The following is a 12,934-nucleotide window of genomic DNA, read 5'->3' on the forward strand; positions in this document are numbered from 1 at the left end:
AAAAAAGATTCTTTTCCTCTCCTTCTCCCTCCCACTCTGCTCCTCCCCCTGCTGGAAGGCACACTCTCTCTCTAAAAATAAATAAATAAAATCTTTAAAAAAATAATAATAATAAAAATTAAAAAGAAATTTACCATCTGACTCAGCAATTCTATGCCTAGGAACTTACTCAAGAGAAATAAAAACCAATGTTTACAAAAATCTGTTATGTGAATGTTTATGGTGGCTTTATTCATAGTTGCCAAAACCTGGAAACACCTCAAATATCTTGCAACTAGTGAAGGGATAAACAAATTAATTCACTCATACAATGGCATGCAACTCAGCAATAAAAAGTAATGAACATTTAGCAACTTGGGGTGAATCTCAAATGCATTATTTGCTGAATAAAAGAAGCAAGACTCAATAAGCTACATACTGTATGACTCCATGTACATGACATGCTGGGACAAGACAAAACTAGAGGGACAGAGAACATATCAGTGGGTTGCCTGGGGACAGGGAGTGGGGTTGAGTACAAAGGGGCCACACAACAGAATCTGGAGGATAATGGAGATGTTCTCTAACTTGATGTGTTTGTTGGTAGATGACTGTATGCATTGTTAAAAAGTCACAGAACTGGGATCCCTGGGTGGTGCAGCAGTTTAGCGCCTGCCTTTGGCCCAGGGCGCGATCCTGGAGACCCGGGATCGAATCCCACGTCGGGCTCCCGGTGCATGGAGCCTGCTTCTCCCTCTGCCTATGTCTCTACCTCTCTCTCTCTCTCTCTGTGACTATCATAAATTAAAAAAAAAAAAAAAAAGTCACAGAACTGTACACTAAATAGAGTGATTTCTACTGTATATAAATTTTAAAGATAATAATTTTTTTTAATTAAAAAATGATGTCACTTGGCCAAAACAATTTCAGAACTTCTTTGTTGGAACTGCCTTCATTAGATTTTTCTTTTTTTATTAATAGTCATCAGAATAAGAAGATATAACTTATTAAGTCAGACAAACACAGTGTTTCATTTTATTCAAACCCCTGGTATGATGCAAGTATGAAGTAGGTACTATTTTGTAGAGACAAACTGAAGCCCAGAGAAGTTCATTAACTTAGGGAAGATCACACAATAAATAGGTGAAAACTGCATTTAAACTCTGCTCAACTCTACAGATGCTTCATTTCCTGACTTTCTATCTGGGACACCAGTTTTCAGCTACTGAAAATGTTAGCTGTTCTTTGTCAACAAGCAAAAGCCACTTGGAGCTAAATTTTCTAAAAAAGCTATCTTGGTTGACAACATCCATCTTCATGCAAACACAAAGCATGGCTATTAAGAAGCAATGAGGTGGATTTTCTTGTTCAGCCTAAGAACCTAAAATTACAAAACTGGTATTCTCAAAGCATTCTGAGCAATAGGAAATTATTAAATACATTACCTCACAGGTTTAGATGCTAAATTTGGTCATTAGAGCCTCTTTTTTCTTTCTTTTTTCTTTTTTTTTTTTAAAGAAAACTCAAATCCAAACTGGGTCTATAAGAACTGAAATTCTTAAACTAATAAAGGAATAGTTCAACTTATATGTGGGCAATTCTTTGAGCTCAAAGAGGCAAGTCAATAGGGATTCTCAGAGCAGCTCTGGTTCCTAGGCCAAAAGCAGAACTGCGCCATCCCTACAGAACAAAAGCACATTTAAAGCCACCAGCCTTTTATGCCATGCACACACATACACACACACAAACTTTATTTTTAAAAAACATCAATGAAAAATATTTAAAGAAATAAATATTTTATGCTCTCTTATAAGGCTCTTTATACAGTTTCCTTGCAGTTTCCAGCCCAACAAAGTGCTGCTCCCACCAGCTCTACCTTTAAGATTTTATTTTCAGTCAGATGGACTGGCTATTGGCATATGACATGCCCTACAAGGTGAGACCTCATGGTCAATCAGCTCTGCTCCAACCTAACATTTGTGAGGAGATCTTCAAAGCTAGACATTCAACTTGAGGAACCAATGTTGAAAATCACCTTCTTAGCTTTGTCTTTTGACATTTGTTCAGAGTCAAGAAATCTGAATGTCAGGGTACAGCTAGAATGACTAGCTAGCTCAGTCAGTTGAACATCCGAATCTTGATTTTGGCTCAAGTCATGATCTCAACCAAATGAGACTGTGCCTCACATCAGGCTCTGGCTCAGTGGGGAGCCTGTCTAAGATTCTCTCTCTCCCTCTCCCTCCACCTGCTTGTGCTTGCTTTTGCTTCTTCTCTCTCGCTCTCTCAAATAAATAAGTAAAATCTTGAAGAAACAAAACAAAACAAAAAACTATCTCCCTGATCTCATCAACTACCTGGTCCCTGCTGGGTAGCATGGTGAAAAACAAGTGAAGAGTACATGTATGAAGCCCCAGCTGACAATGCTCAAAATGAAATTCTTCAGGGCCAGGAGGGAAACCCACAGAGGCACCACTCCTGTGAATCGTGACTCGCATATGAATCATGTCCAAAGGTAGAAGAAAATCTGAGTCACGCTTGAGTGCCTGCAGATGGTGCAAACTGTCAAGCCCAGGAGGTGAAGGTGAGGTCACAGATGAGGTTCTTCTGTTTCCTTTCTATTTTTTTAATGAATGAAAAGATAACTAGTTGTTTATTTAAACCCCACTTTGTCCCCAAATAAGAATCTACTGTGACAATTTTGCCCTTAAGGAGCCCAATCCACCTTTGCTCCTTACAACAATCCTGTAAGTAGGTGAAGATCTTTATGCCAATTACACAGACGATGAACCTGAGCATCTGCAAAAGTTGAATGCTAAACTCTAAAGACCATGAAGGACTGGGCTGAGGCACTCCCTCATCTATCATATCACAATGTAGCAGAGGTCATATGTTCAAACCACACAGTAACCAGCTCCCCACAAGAGGGCTTCCCTTTCATCATTGTTACCCTGCACAAAACTGTATCAAATAGAATTCCACTTGAACAGTGAGCCAGAGCTCCCTGAGATGAGAAGAACTAGTGTCTTAATCATTTTGTTTCTTCTCAGGCCTTAGCACACTGCCTACAGTTCAATAAACATTTCTGGAATGGATAAGAGTAAAGTGAGTTTAAAGAAAGCAAACTGTATTCCATGAAGACTGAGGATGGCTTGAAAGGAAAAGTCACTTTAAAAACAAGCAAGGTGGGCAGCCCCCGTGGCTTAGCGGTTTGGCGCCGCCTTCAGGCCAGGGCCTGATCCTGGAGACCTGGGATCGAGTCCCACATCGAGCTCCCTGCATGGAGCCTGCTTCTCCCTCTGCCTCTCTCTCTCTCTCTCTCTCTCTCTCTCTCTCTCTCTGTGTTTCTCTCATGAATAAATAAATAAAAATCTTTAAAAAAAATCACAAGCAAGGCAGAAAGACTATCCAAGCATTTGAGAAAAGGAATCCAGTTAACTGTTCAACAAGATTATAAGATAGGGAAGAAAAGTATTCTTCAGTGGAGGGAAAGCTAACCTCAGAAAGCTGTTAGTATTCATTCAACTACCCGATCTGTGCCAGGAACTGTTTTAAGTTCTGAAGATACAGCCATGTGTGAAACAATCCTTGCCTTGTTGGAGCTTACAATAAAAAATACAAAATTAAAAGATCTAGTAGGATAGGTGGTCTAATGGGGAAATAACAGGCAGGGAAGATGGATGGAGAGTGCCAGGGTAGAGAGCGGCAACTTGGATAAGACCTAAAGGAAGGAATAGAACAAACTATGGGTAGGATGGCCATAGCATTTATCATCCAATCCAGGACACCTTCAAGAGTGAAAGGGGACACTATTAATAATTATACAGGACAATGAATTCAAACCAGGACGACTGTCCTGGGCAAACTCAGACATGTGGACCTTACCCATAAAGCTCTTCGGTGCCAAGGCAGAGTAGAGGGGAGAGCAGGAGAAAGCATCTCAGATTCAGTGTGCCTAAGACAGCTGGAAAACTACTTCACTAATTCGTGAGGGGAAAGCAGGAGATGAGGTCTGACAGTAACAAAGGGTCACAAAGGGCAGGGGGTTCTGTCAGCTACTATAACGCCTTTGGCTTTTAATCCAAGTGTACCAGGAAGCCCCCAGAGGGTTCTGAGCACAGAAGTTTCATGATCTGACTTCTATTTTCAGAGGGTCACTCAGAATTGCTGTGCTGGAAATAAACTATGAAAGGGCAAAAGGAGGAAGCTGAGAAACAAGTCAGTGGGATACTGTAACAATCAAAGCAAAAGATGAAGGTGCCTTGGAGAGGGCTGGGACTGGTGGGGGTGATGACATATGGAAAGATTCGAGATATATCCTGATAGATCTGACATTAATTGGTTATTGTACAGGATAATAAAAATTGGAATGATTTTTATCTAATTCTTTCTGTGGCTAGCTAACATAATTGATCAGGAAGCACAAGATCACAGACGGGATTTCAAATCCTATGGGATCCCAATGCTATAGCATAAATACCTCCTGATGACCCCGACCTTTTGAAAATACATGCTACTGGTCATAAAGGGATTGTGCAAAGGTAAGGATGATCCTACTTAACTCTCTCACCCTGACTAGAAAAAGAATCCAAGGAGCCCACAACTTTTCTAAGAAGCTACACATTCTAGAACATATTTATGTAATTGCGCACTTGCATACCAACTAAAGAGAATAATTTTCTGGGCTGCTCAAATGCTTCTCACATATGGCAGCTTGGTCGTGGAAGCACAAATTCATTTGTCAATAAATGTGCTAAACACTGTGGGGAGAAGATGAATAAAGATAAGCTCTTTCAGTCTAGTGCAGAGACAGACATAGAAACAAACAGCGGGATCATGATATGCCAAGTAGTACAATTGCGTTATGCATATGGAGCTCTGTGGAAACATGCCTACCATCTCCTGGGAAGGCCTGGGTATGAAAGAGAACCACCAGGGAGGGCTTCAAAGAGAGGGTATTGTTGGGCTTGAACCATAAAGACTGTGCTGATGTCTGCCAGGCAGAATGAGGGTTGAAGAGAGGGGGAAAAGCGTATCCTGCAAGGGGACTAGTCCATGCAAAGAAATAAGAGGACAAAGATCTCCAAAGGAGCCAAGCAATGGCTGGAATGTAACACATGCACCTCTCATAACATATTCAACGATGGCAGCTCTCATGCATTGAGCACACCCCGAGCACACCAGGCACTGGTCCAAGCACCTTATGTGGATTATCACATTTAATGATACAGATGATGATAGCAAGACGCATAAAGGTTACCTGGCCCGAGGGCCTCACTACTCATTAGAAGTGGAGTCAGGACTCACATTCAAAGAGTCTACAGTCTGAGTCTTTCTCCATGCAGTGATGTGTGGAAGTGGTGACAAATGAGGACACAAGGCAGGTAGGAGACAGGTAATGACCAGCATTATAGGCCATGGACCACAGGAGAGTTTTATACATGGGAAAGAGGGGCTGATCAGATTTGCATTTGGAACTATCACCTTGGTGACAGTATGGAAGATGAATCATAGGGGACAGGAACAGAAGCAGGACGATCACTTAGAAGGTTGTTTTCATAATCCTAGCCAGAAATGACAGGGGTCTGAACCAAAGCAGTGGCAGTGAGAATGGAGGGGAGAGGCCAGAGTCTGAAGAAAGAGGCAACAGAAGAGGGAAAGTGGGTGTGAGAACCACTAGACATGATATTCATTGTAAATGAACTAAGGATGAGGTACTCGGGAGTCATCCAAGCAGAGAGGCCCATCAGATATATGGATCTATGGTGCAAAAGTCCAAGATGGAGAAGGCTGAACCAGGAATCCATGTGGCAGCAAATGCTTTTCCCATGCATGTGTGCCCAGGAATCTTTGGCTCAGAGGACTCCGTGATGGTGTCTTTAGAAGATCTTCCACAACCATCCCCAAATAAGGATTCTTTGAAACCTCCTTATTTTCCTCAAAGTAGATTTCAAAGTTCCAAAAGACTCATCTTCTGAGGAATCACTTGGTCTACCTTAGCTCTCCCAGGCCCAGAACCACTCCAGGACTACTCAGGTAAATCCTGGTGCTGTTACCATTAGAAACCAGAACTCCCCTGCTTCAGGTCACCAGTAAAACTAGCTCAAGCTATAGTCCTGTGAGCCCCAGAGCAGTCCTCCTTGGTACAACTCCACCCCAAACAGCCTGGGAAGTTCAAACTCTGGGTTCCTAGAATATGGCCCCTTGGTTTAACAAAATGGAAAGATTACCTTTATTATGATATCCTGAAGGTACTCTACAAGTAACATTTTCAGAACCCTGGGTGCAGGCATAAAAAGTATCTTTCTTATCCCTAAATTGTTATTCAATTTGTTCTCATTTAAAGAGAAAGAATAAAAGAAAGAAGGAAACGGTGGGAGAGAGAGAAAAGAAAGGAAGGAGGGAATAAATGAATCAATTACAATCCCTTAGGGATTTTCTTAGTACCAACTGCTTTTCAAGACTTAGCCAAGGACCTCTAGAAATACTGTTGGATGAAGCAACCAACGAAAGGAAGAATACTTCATTAACCAATTGCATATAGCTTCACTTTCACTACACCTTCTTTAAGCTAAGTTTTAGAAAAGCAAGTTAGTTATAGAAAACTAAAACATAAAAGAGCACTGTCCCCACTGTCCACTCTGTCCCCAAAGTTTTAATGATTTTCACAGTCATCCTGACAGTATCTGTCTTTTGAGGCTTTCCAAAATCTACCCTCACTCATCCCAACTCCTGCTCCCCCACATCCTAAAGGTACTCTGAACAGGGTGGTCAAAACAAGGACCAGCAGTCCGAGTTAAGACACTTGGCCACAAGCTTGAGAGATTCATGTAGTATCTCTACACCTCTGGGCATTAAGTCGCCCCATGTGCAACATACATTTAATACCAGATGCCTTCCCAGGATGATTGCATGATAAGGTAGAAATATAAGTGCTTCCAGAAAGTATCTAACCTGTATAAGTTCATACTCACCCCGCCTCCACCCAGAACCCTTACCTAGTAACTCTCTAGGTAACAAAATTCTATACCTTCAAGTGTGAGGTATGTGCCCACTTCTCAAAACACCAATGCCACCCTTCTCTTTTGTAATCTCATAACTAGAACTACACTATTCCCCCTCTGGGCTTCTCCTGATTGTTTTTATGCTGCTGGGTGAGCCCCCTACTCACAGAACTGAGAACTCCACCAGAGCAGAGACTACTCTTGCTGTCCCTGGTGTTACCCTCAACACCAAACTCATAAGTGGCCCTTGGTCACGACTCACTGACAGGCCAATGATGAATGTGGCTTGACCAATGCATTCTCAGCTAAAAATGTAGCACACAGGCCATTTATAATTCCATGCATTATAGAGCACTGCTTCTAAATAGGTCACCCAAAATTGTGGCTGAAATTATCCCAAAATAGACTTGGCCCTCCTTTTCTGTTCCCCATGTCTTTTCTAGATGTGCGCCTGCACCTTTGAGCATCCCAACTCCATTACCTCTTGGGCTGGTTACCTGCACCACTGTTGCTAAGCAGGCTGACAGAAAGCTCTTCTGTTCCACTGAAGCTCAAGAAGGACATGCTGTCACCAGGCTGGCGGGAAGTGCTGTGCCTGCAGAGAATAGAGCCCAGCCACCTGGCTTAATGCAAATCATCACCTCTTTTATCCTGCTCACCCTGGGTCCCGGGACTTTTCATCAAAAACAGCACCGCCTATCTGGCCACATAACACAGTCTGACAACAACTAGGAGCGACATCAGAGGCTACCAGGCTGCAGTGCTTGCTATGTGTGCCAGCTCCAGCCTCTGGTGGCCTGCTTGTCCTGCTCCAACGCCCCCCAAAACTGCTCTCCCATTGCCATACTGGGCTGTCCACCCCTCCATGTCCCATGCTTCCCCCTGCTAACACAGACAGGAGGATATGAGGTAACTGAAAAGACATACCAACTTAAGCTGGTAAAGATGATCACCCTCTGCCCATTTCTCTCATCTACCCCATGGGACACGGTGATTGAAAAAGGGGCCAAAGACCACCTTTTGCAAAGTGTTTCCTAAAGCATCACACCAACAGGGAGGCCAGCTGTAACCCCAGCTCATGTTTGTCAAGGCTTTATATGACTTTAGTCCTGCATGGACTCTCTTGATGCCTTGTAACACGTTCAGAACTCAGGTTCAAAAGGGAGGGTTGTTTCTGTAAACACAGGCCTTGATTTCCATTGCTTTTAGTATAAACAACTTCTCAAGAGTGGAATTTCTCAGTGACCAAAATGACAGAAGTCACAGCCAGACTGCCTGAAACACACATGAACCACCTATCTCCGTGCTCATTCTCACTGTTGGCTGAGGTCTAGATGAAACTTGTGTGTGAGGCTTTACAAGGTGTGCTTGGAATTAGAGCTAAAGGAGGGCCCAGGTAACACGTGTGGCAACAGCGTCAGGCTGCTTGCTTTGCACTTGGCCCAGTGAAAGGAACGGCACCGACAAAGGAAGGCTCGATCTCTTACTGTCCCTTCAGGTCCAATGAATAGAAATGTTTAGTCAGCAGACTCTTCTGCCATGGTGCTGGGTGCTGGGTAGTTTCTCAAAGTACCTTCTGGAGCCCTACACACATCCTCACCTTCCAGCAGCTTCCTGATATGCTAACTCCAGCAGCTCTGCAGAGGAGTGAGCTGGGTCCCTCTGCCCGCTGCCCTGTAGCTCCGCCATATTCTGTCGGGTCTGGTGATGGATCTGGATGGCCTCTCCGGATGGTCCTACCCAGACAAAGATCCACTGAGCGTCATTCCCACCCAACAGCTAGTGCCTTGTACTTAGCTTTACTCTTCCTTCTGTCCAGCTGCTGGGAGAGGCTGACAGGAGAGCACATCAAGGGGAATGTTACACATGTGGCCCGACCCAGCTTCCCAAAAGGACATCTCTTCCAGGCAGGGTTCGTCCTCCTGTGGGGCCTCACATCTGTCACCCTGTTCAGTCTAAGAATACTTTAGGAGCCTCTGCCTCATGCATGTCAAACTAAGACGCTGAGGAGAAATACTGACATATAGGAGTAGAGGACCCCTCCCAGAAGGGGGCCCCACAAACAAAATGACAAGGAACACACAAGTGAAACGTCAGTGATTCTGTTAATACATAAGACGGTGACAACTGTGACTCTAAGCAGCAGAGGATGAACAAGTACAGAAAAGACATGGGGTGGGTGGGAGAGAAATCACAATTAGATGTCTACTAAAAAATGCTTCTGGGGGGAAGGAGAAGTTTCAGACGTGAGTTTCAGCAAGGTTAGTAGAAACTAAAGGAGACGGCACCTGGGCAGAAGTAGTAATGTATGTGAAATCCCAAATGTGGAGGAGGCAAAAGATAAGCAGGAGACTACCAGATAAGCTTGGGGAAGAACAGAACCTCTGAGGATGGGAGTGAGGAAATGCAAAGTTGGGGTGCTGGGCAAAGGAGGGTCTCAGCTATGAGCAGGCCAGGCGGACAGGAGGAGGAAAGAGAGGAAGTGGAGCTGGGGAGTCCTGTTTCAGTAAAGTGTACCTGATGGTTGGGAGCAAGAAGAGCTGGAGGTCGTCACACAACAAACATCAATGGTTCTCATAAGAAAACTCAAAGGGAGCCCATGGGGATTAACAACATAGGGAAAGAGACAATCGGAAAGAAATAAATCATGTGACTGATTATGGCAGGGAGAAGAGGGACAAAAAGGAGTTTGGGAGTGACCCCCAATTACAGCCCAAACAACCAGGTTCATTTCTCACTTAATTAACTTTTAATGCTAAAAGCAAGTGGAAAAGGAAATAACTAGATATTTGCAGGCATTCAGTGGGATTGCTTCCACGAAAAAATCCTGGAGTTTAATGCATCTGTTCCTTCCCAGCCCAGTCAGAACCCATTAAGCTGAAGTTTAATTTTAGCCACAGCTTTATAAAACCTTACTGTCATCCTCTGTAGGAGAGAACACAGATCAAAAAGGACGGGCTAGGAAAAACAGTGAATTTGAATTTTTAAGTTTTGATTGCTTTTGAACTTTATTTAAATGGAATCATACAGAATGTACTCTTTTATGTCGGGCTTCTTTCATTATGTTTGTAAATTTAAAAGGTTTGGATGTGGTTGTAGTTCATTTTTATTTCTGTATAGCATCTTATTAGAAAAAATAGAACCCACTTATTTTATCTTTTTTAAAAATTTATTTGAACTAAAAAAAAAAAAAGTTCACTCATTTCTCATAAAATGTTTTTTTTTCTAGTTGTCAGAGACCCCTGAGAGAAGACAAAGTACTGTAACTTCTGTGTAACCAAGACAATAATATCACTATCTAGAAAGAGCTAGAGCTAGGAGTGGAAGGAATGAACAAGAATGAGGGGCATTAGCCTTAAAAAAGTAGAGTACAGTCCTTTTGGAACAAAAATGAGAAGCCCTTAGCTTTACACAGTTCATTAGTTACAAAGACCTTTCCAAGTGTGTCCTCAAGGACCCTCAAAGAACCCCTGGGGTAAGCAGAGTGGCCATGGTTGTCCCCATCTCATGGATGGTAACTGGAGATGCAGAGAAATTGAGATGCTTGACTAAGGCCACATGGTTGGTTAGTGACAAGGACCAGGACTAGCAATTCCCAGCCCAGGCTTTCCTGGGCAACCAACTTACCCACAGGAAAAGTGTGCATCCAGCGCCTTCTGTTGGATGTGAGCTTCATGGGCATTCGTGAGGGGGCAAAGGGGTTAATCAGCGCCCGCTGGGGCGTGTATCCCCCGGGTCGAACATGCAGCATGGATTCCGCACTGCCTACATGGAACCTCCCCGGTGCGCTAGAGTCTCGCTGTGGTGGCTCCATCATGTTCTCCAGGACATCTGTCAGTTATTGTGGAGTTGAGGCACAAAGAGAAAGCACAGATCCACGGTGAAACCAGGACTAGGCAGGCAATTAGCCAAGCTGACTAGAATCTTGGACATCAAACATGTTAGGAAGTGAGAGAAATGAGTAAAATCACCAAACTATGATGAAATGAAACATTTGGTTTACTTTTTAAATACTTGGGAGAGGAGTACTTGGGTGGTTCAGTTAGTTAAGCACCAGACTCTTAATTTCAGCTCAGGTCATGACCTCAGGGTGGTGAGATTGAGCCCCTTGTGAGGCTCAGCACTGGGGGGTGGAGCCTGCTTGGGATTCTCAATCTTTTTCCTTCTGCCCCTCCCCCATGCTAAATAAATAAATACATAAATAAATACTTGGGAGAAAGGGGTTCTGGTTCCTAAATTACTGGCCCAATGAAGCCATACCAAAACCTGATGAGGAGGACCAAACATAGCCTAGAGACCTTACACTTTGACCTGGATACAATGACTTGAGTTATTTCCCTGGGAGATAGAGTGGGTATATTCTATATGTGGAAGGAACAATAAAGATAGATATTTGGTGACTAGAAGGACAGACCCTGGCAGAGACAGCCAATGTGTAGGCACACAAGACTACAGCCTCTTTGAGCTAGGGCCAAATAACTTCATTCTACTTCTTGCCCTGTTGGTAGGAATGCAAACTGGTACAGCCACTGTGGAAAAGAGTACAGATAGGTTCCTCAAAAAATTAAAAATAGAATTACCTTATGATCTAGTAATCACACTACCGGGGATTTACCCAAAGAATACAAAAACACTAATTCAAAGGGATACATGCAACTCTATGTTTATGGCAGGATTATTTACAATAGCCAAATTATGGAAGCAGCCTAAACATCCATCAATAGATAAACAAGAAAAGAAGATGTGGTATACACATACAATGGTATATTACTCAGCCATAAAAAAGAATGAAATCTTGCCATTTGCAATAACATAGATGGAGCTAGAGAATATTACACTAAGCAAAATAAGTCTGCCAGAGAAACACAAAAACTATATGATTATGATTTCACTCATATGTGGAATTTAAGAAACAAAACAAATGAGCAAAGGAAAAAAAGAGAGAGAAACCAAGAAATAGACTCTTAACTATAGAAATCAAACTGATAGTTACCAGAAAGGAGGTGGAGGGTCATGGGGTTGAAGAAGGGCACTTGTGAGGAGTACCAGGTGATATACGGAATTACTGAATCATTATATTATATACCTGAAACTAATATTACACTGTATGTTAACTATACTGGAATCAAATAAAATAGAATAAAATAAAATAAAAATAATAACTTCGTTCCAGCCAACAGAACATAGGTAGAAGTGACACGTTCTAATTGAAAGCCTGGAACACAAAAGCTATCTCCACTCATGATATCCATTCTCTCTCCGCTACTATGCCAACTTTGGAGACTAGCGGTAATGACCATGGCATCCCAAGATGGAAGGAGTCTGGGGCCCTAATGATTGGGTGGATCAGAATACCCTCCCACTGACTCAGTGTTTAAAAAAAAAAAATTCTTGGGAGAAAAGTATGAAGAGGTGAATGTTGACCAGGCAAGGAGGTGGCATGATATTTAGACTCAACCTGTCCCCTGTGCAATGGCAAACAGGTCCCTATTATAGAGATGGAGGGCACAGGCTATATAACCTAAGTGGATCAAAGAGCTAAAACCCATAACCAGCTCCCCTGATGTACATCCCATGTTCACTAAGCAATCACCCACGTTAGAAAGTGAGTCCAACAGATGCAAATTCCATGGCATCAAGGAACTGTCTTGCCCACCAATATTTAGCCAATGCCTACCAAAGAATCTGGTATACAGTTATAGTTAATTCCTCAAAGCTGATTTGCACGCAAGAAGAGAACATTCAGAGTTCCATGAAAGCTATATTTTTTACTTGTTAATTAATGAATTGATGCTCTGGTTTACCAAATAAAAAAGAATATGGTCTAGTTAGTTATCATGAAAATAAAAGGTGAAAACCCAATTAAAAAAGATCAGTTCATGCTTTGAAAAGGTTGAGAAATAGGAATAAGAGATAAAGTGGGTCAAAAATATGTGTAGAGAAAAGGGGAAATG

General features: G+C 42.6%; 1 protein-coding gene across 9 annotated transcripts in view; it reads right to left on the bottom strand.

The window, feature by feature from the left end:
• Positions 1 to 12,934, bottom strand: part of DEPDC5 (DEP domain containing 5, GATOR1 subcomplex subunit) — a 128,459-nt gene that overhangs the window by 63,162 nt on the left and 52,363 nt on the right. For 5 of the 9 annotated variants that reach the window (XM_041729006.1, XM_041729009.1, XM_041729007.1 and 2 more), the window contains exons 22-24: positions 10,608 to 10,811; positions 8,581 to 8,716; positions 7,478 to 7,575 (exon numbers count right to left, since the gene is read on the bottom strand). In XM_041729006.1, the coding sequence (XP_041584940.1) occupies positions 7,478 to 7,575; positions 8,581 to 8,716; positions 10,608 to 10,811 (438 nt within the window). Of the gene's footprint in view, positions 1 to 7,477; positions 7,576 to 8,580; positions 8,717 to 9,497; positions 9,566 to 10,607; positions 10,812 to 12,934 lie in introns of those variants that run through there. The other 4 variants (XM_041729011.1, XM_041729013.1, XM_041729010.1 and 1 more) reach the window with 2 other exon arrangements.

Source organism: Vulpes lagopus, chromosome 14 (assembly GCF_018345385.1).
Source record: "Vulpes lagopus strain Blue_001 chromosome 14, ASM1834538v1, whole genome shotgun sequence".
Taxonomy (NCBI): domain Eukaryota; kingdom Metazoa; phylum Chordata; class Mammalia; order Carnivora; family Canidae; genus Vulpes; species Vulpes lagopus.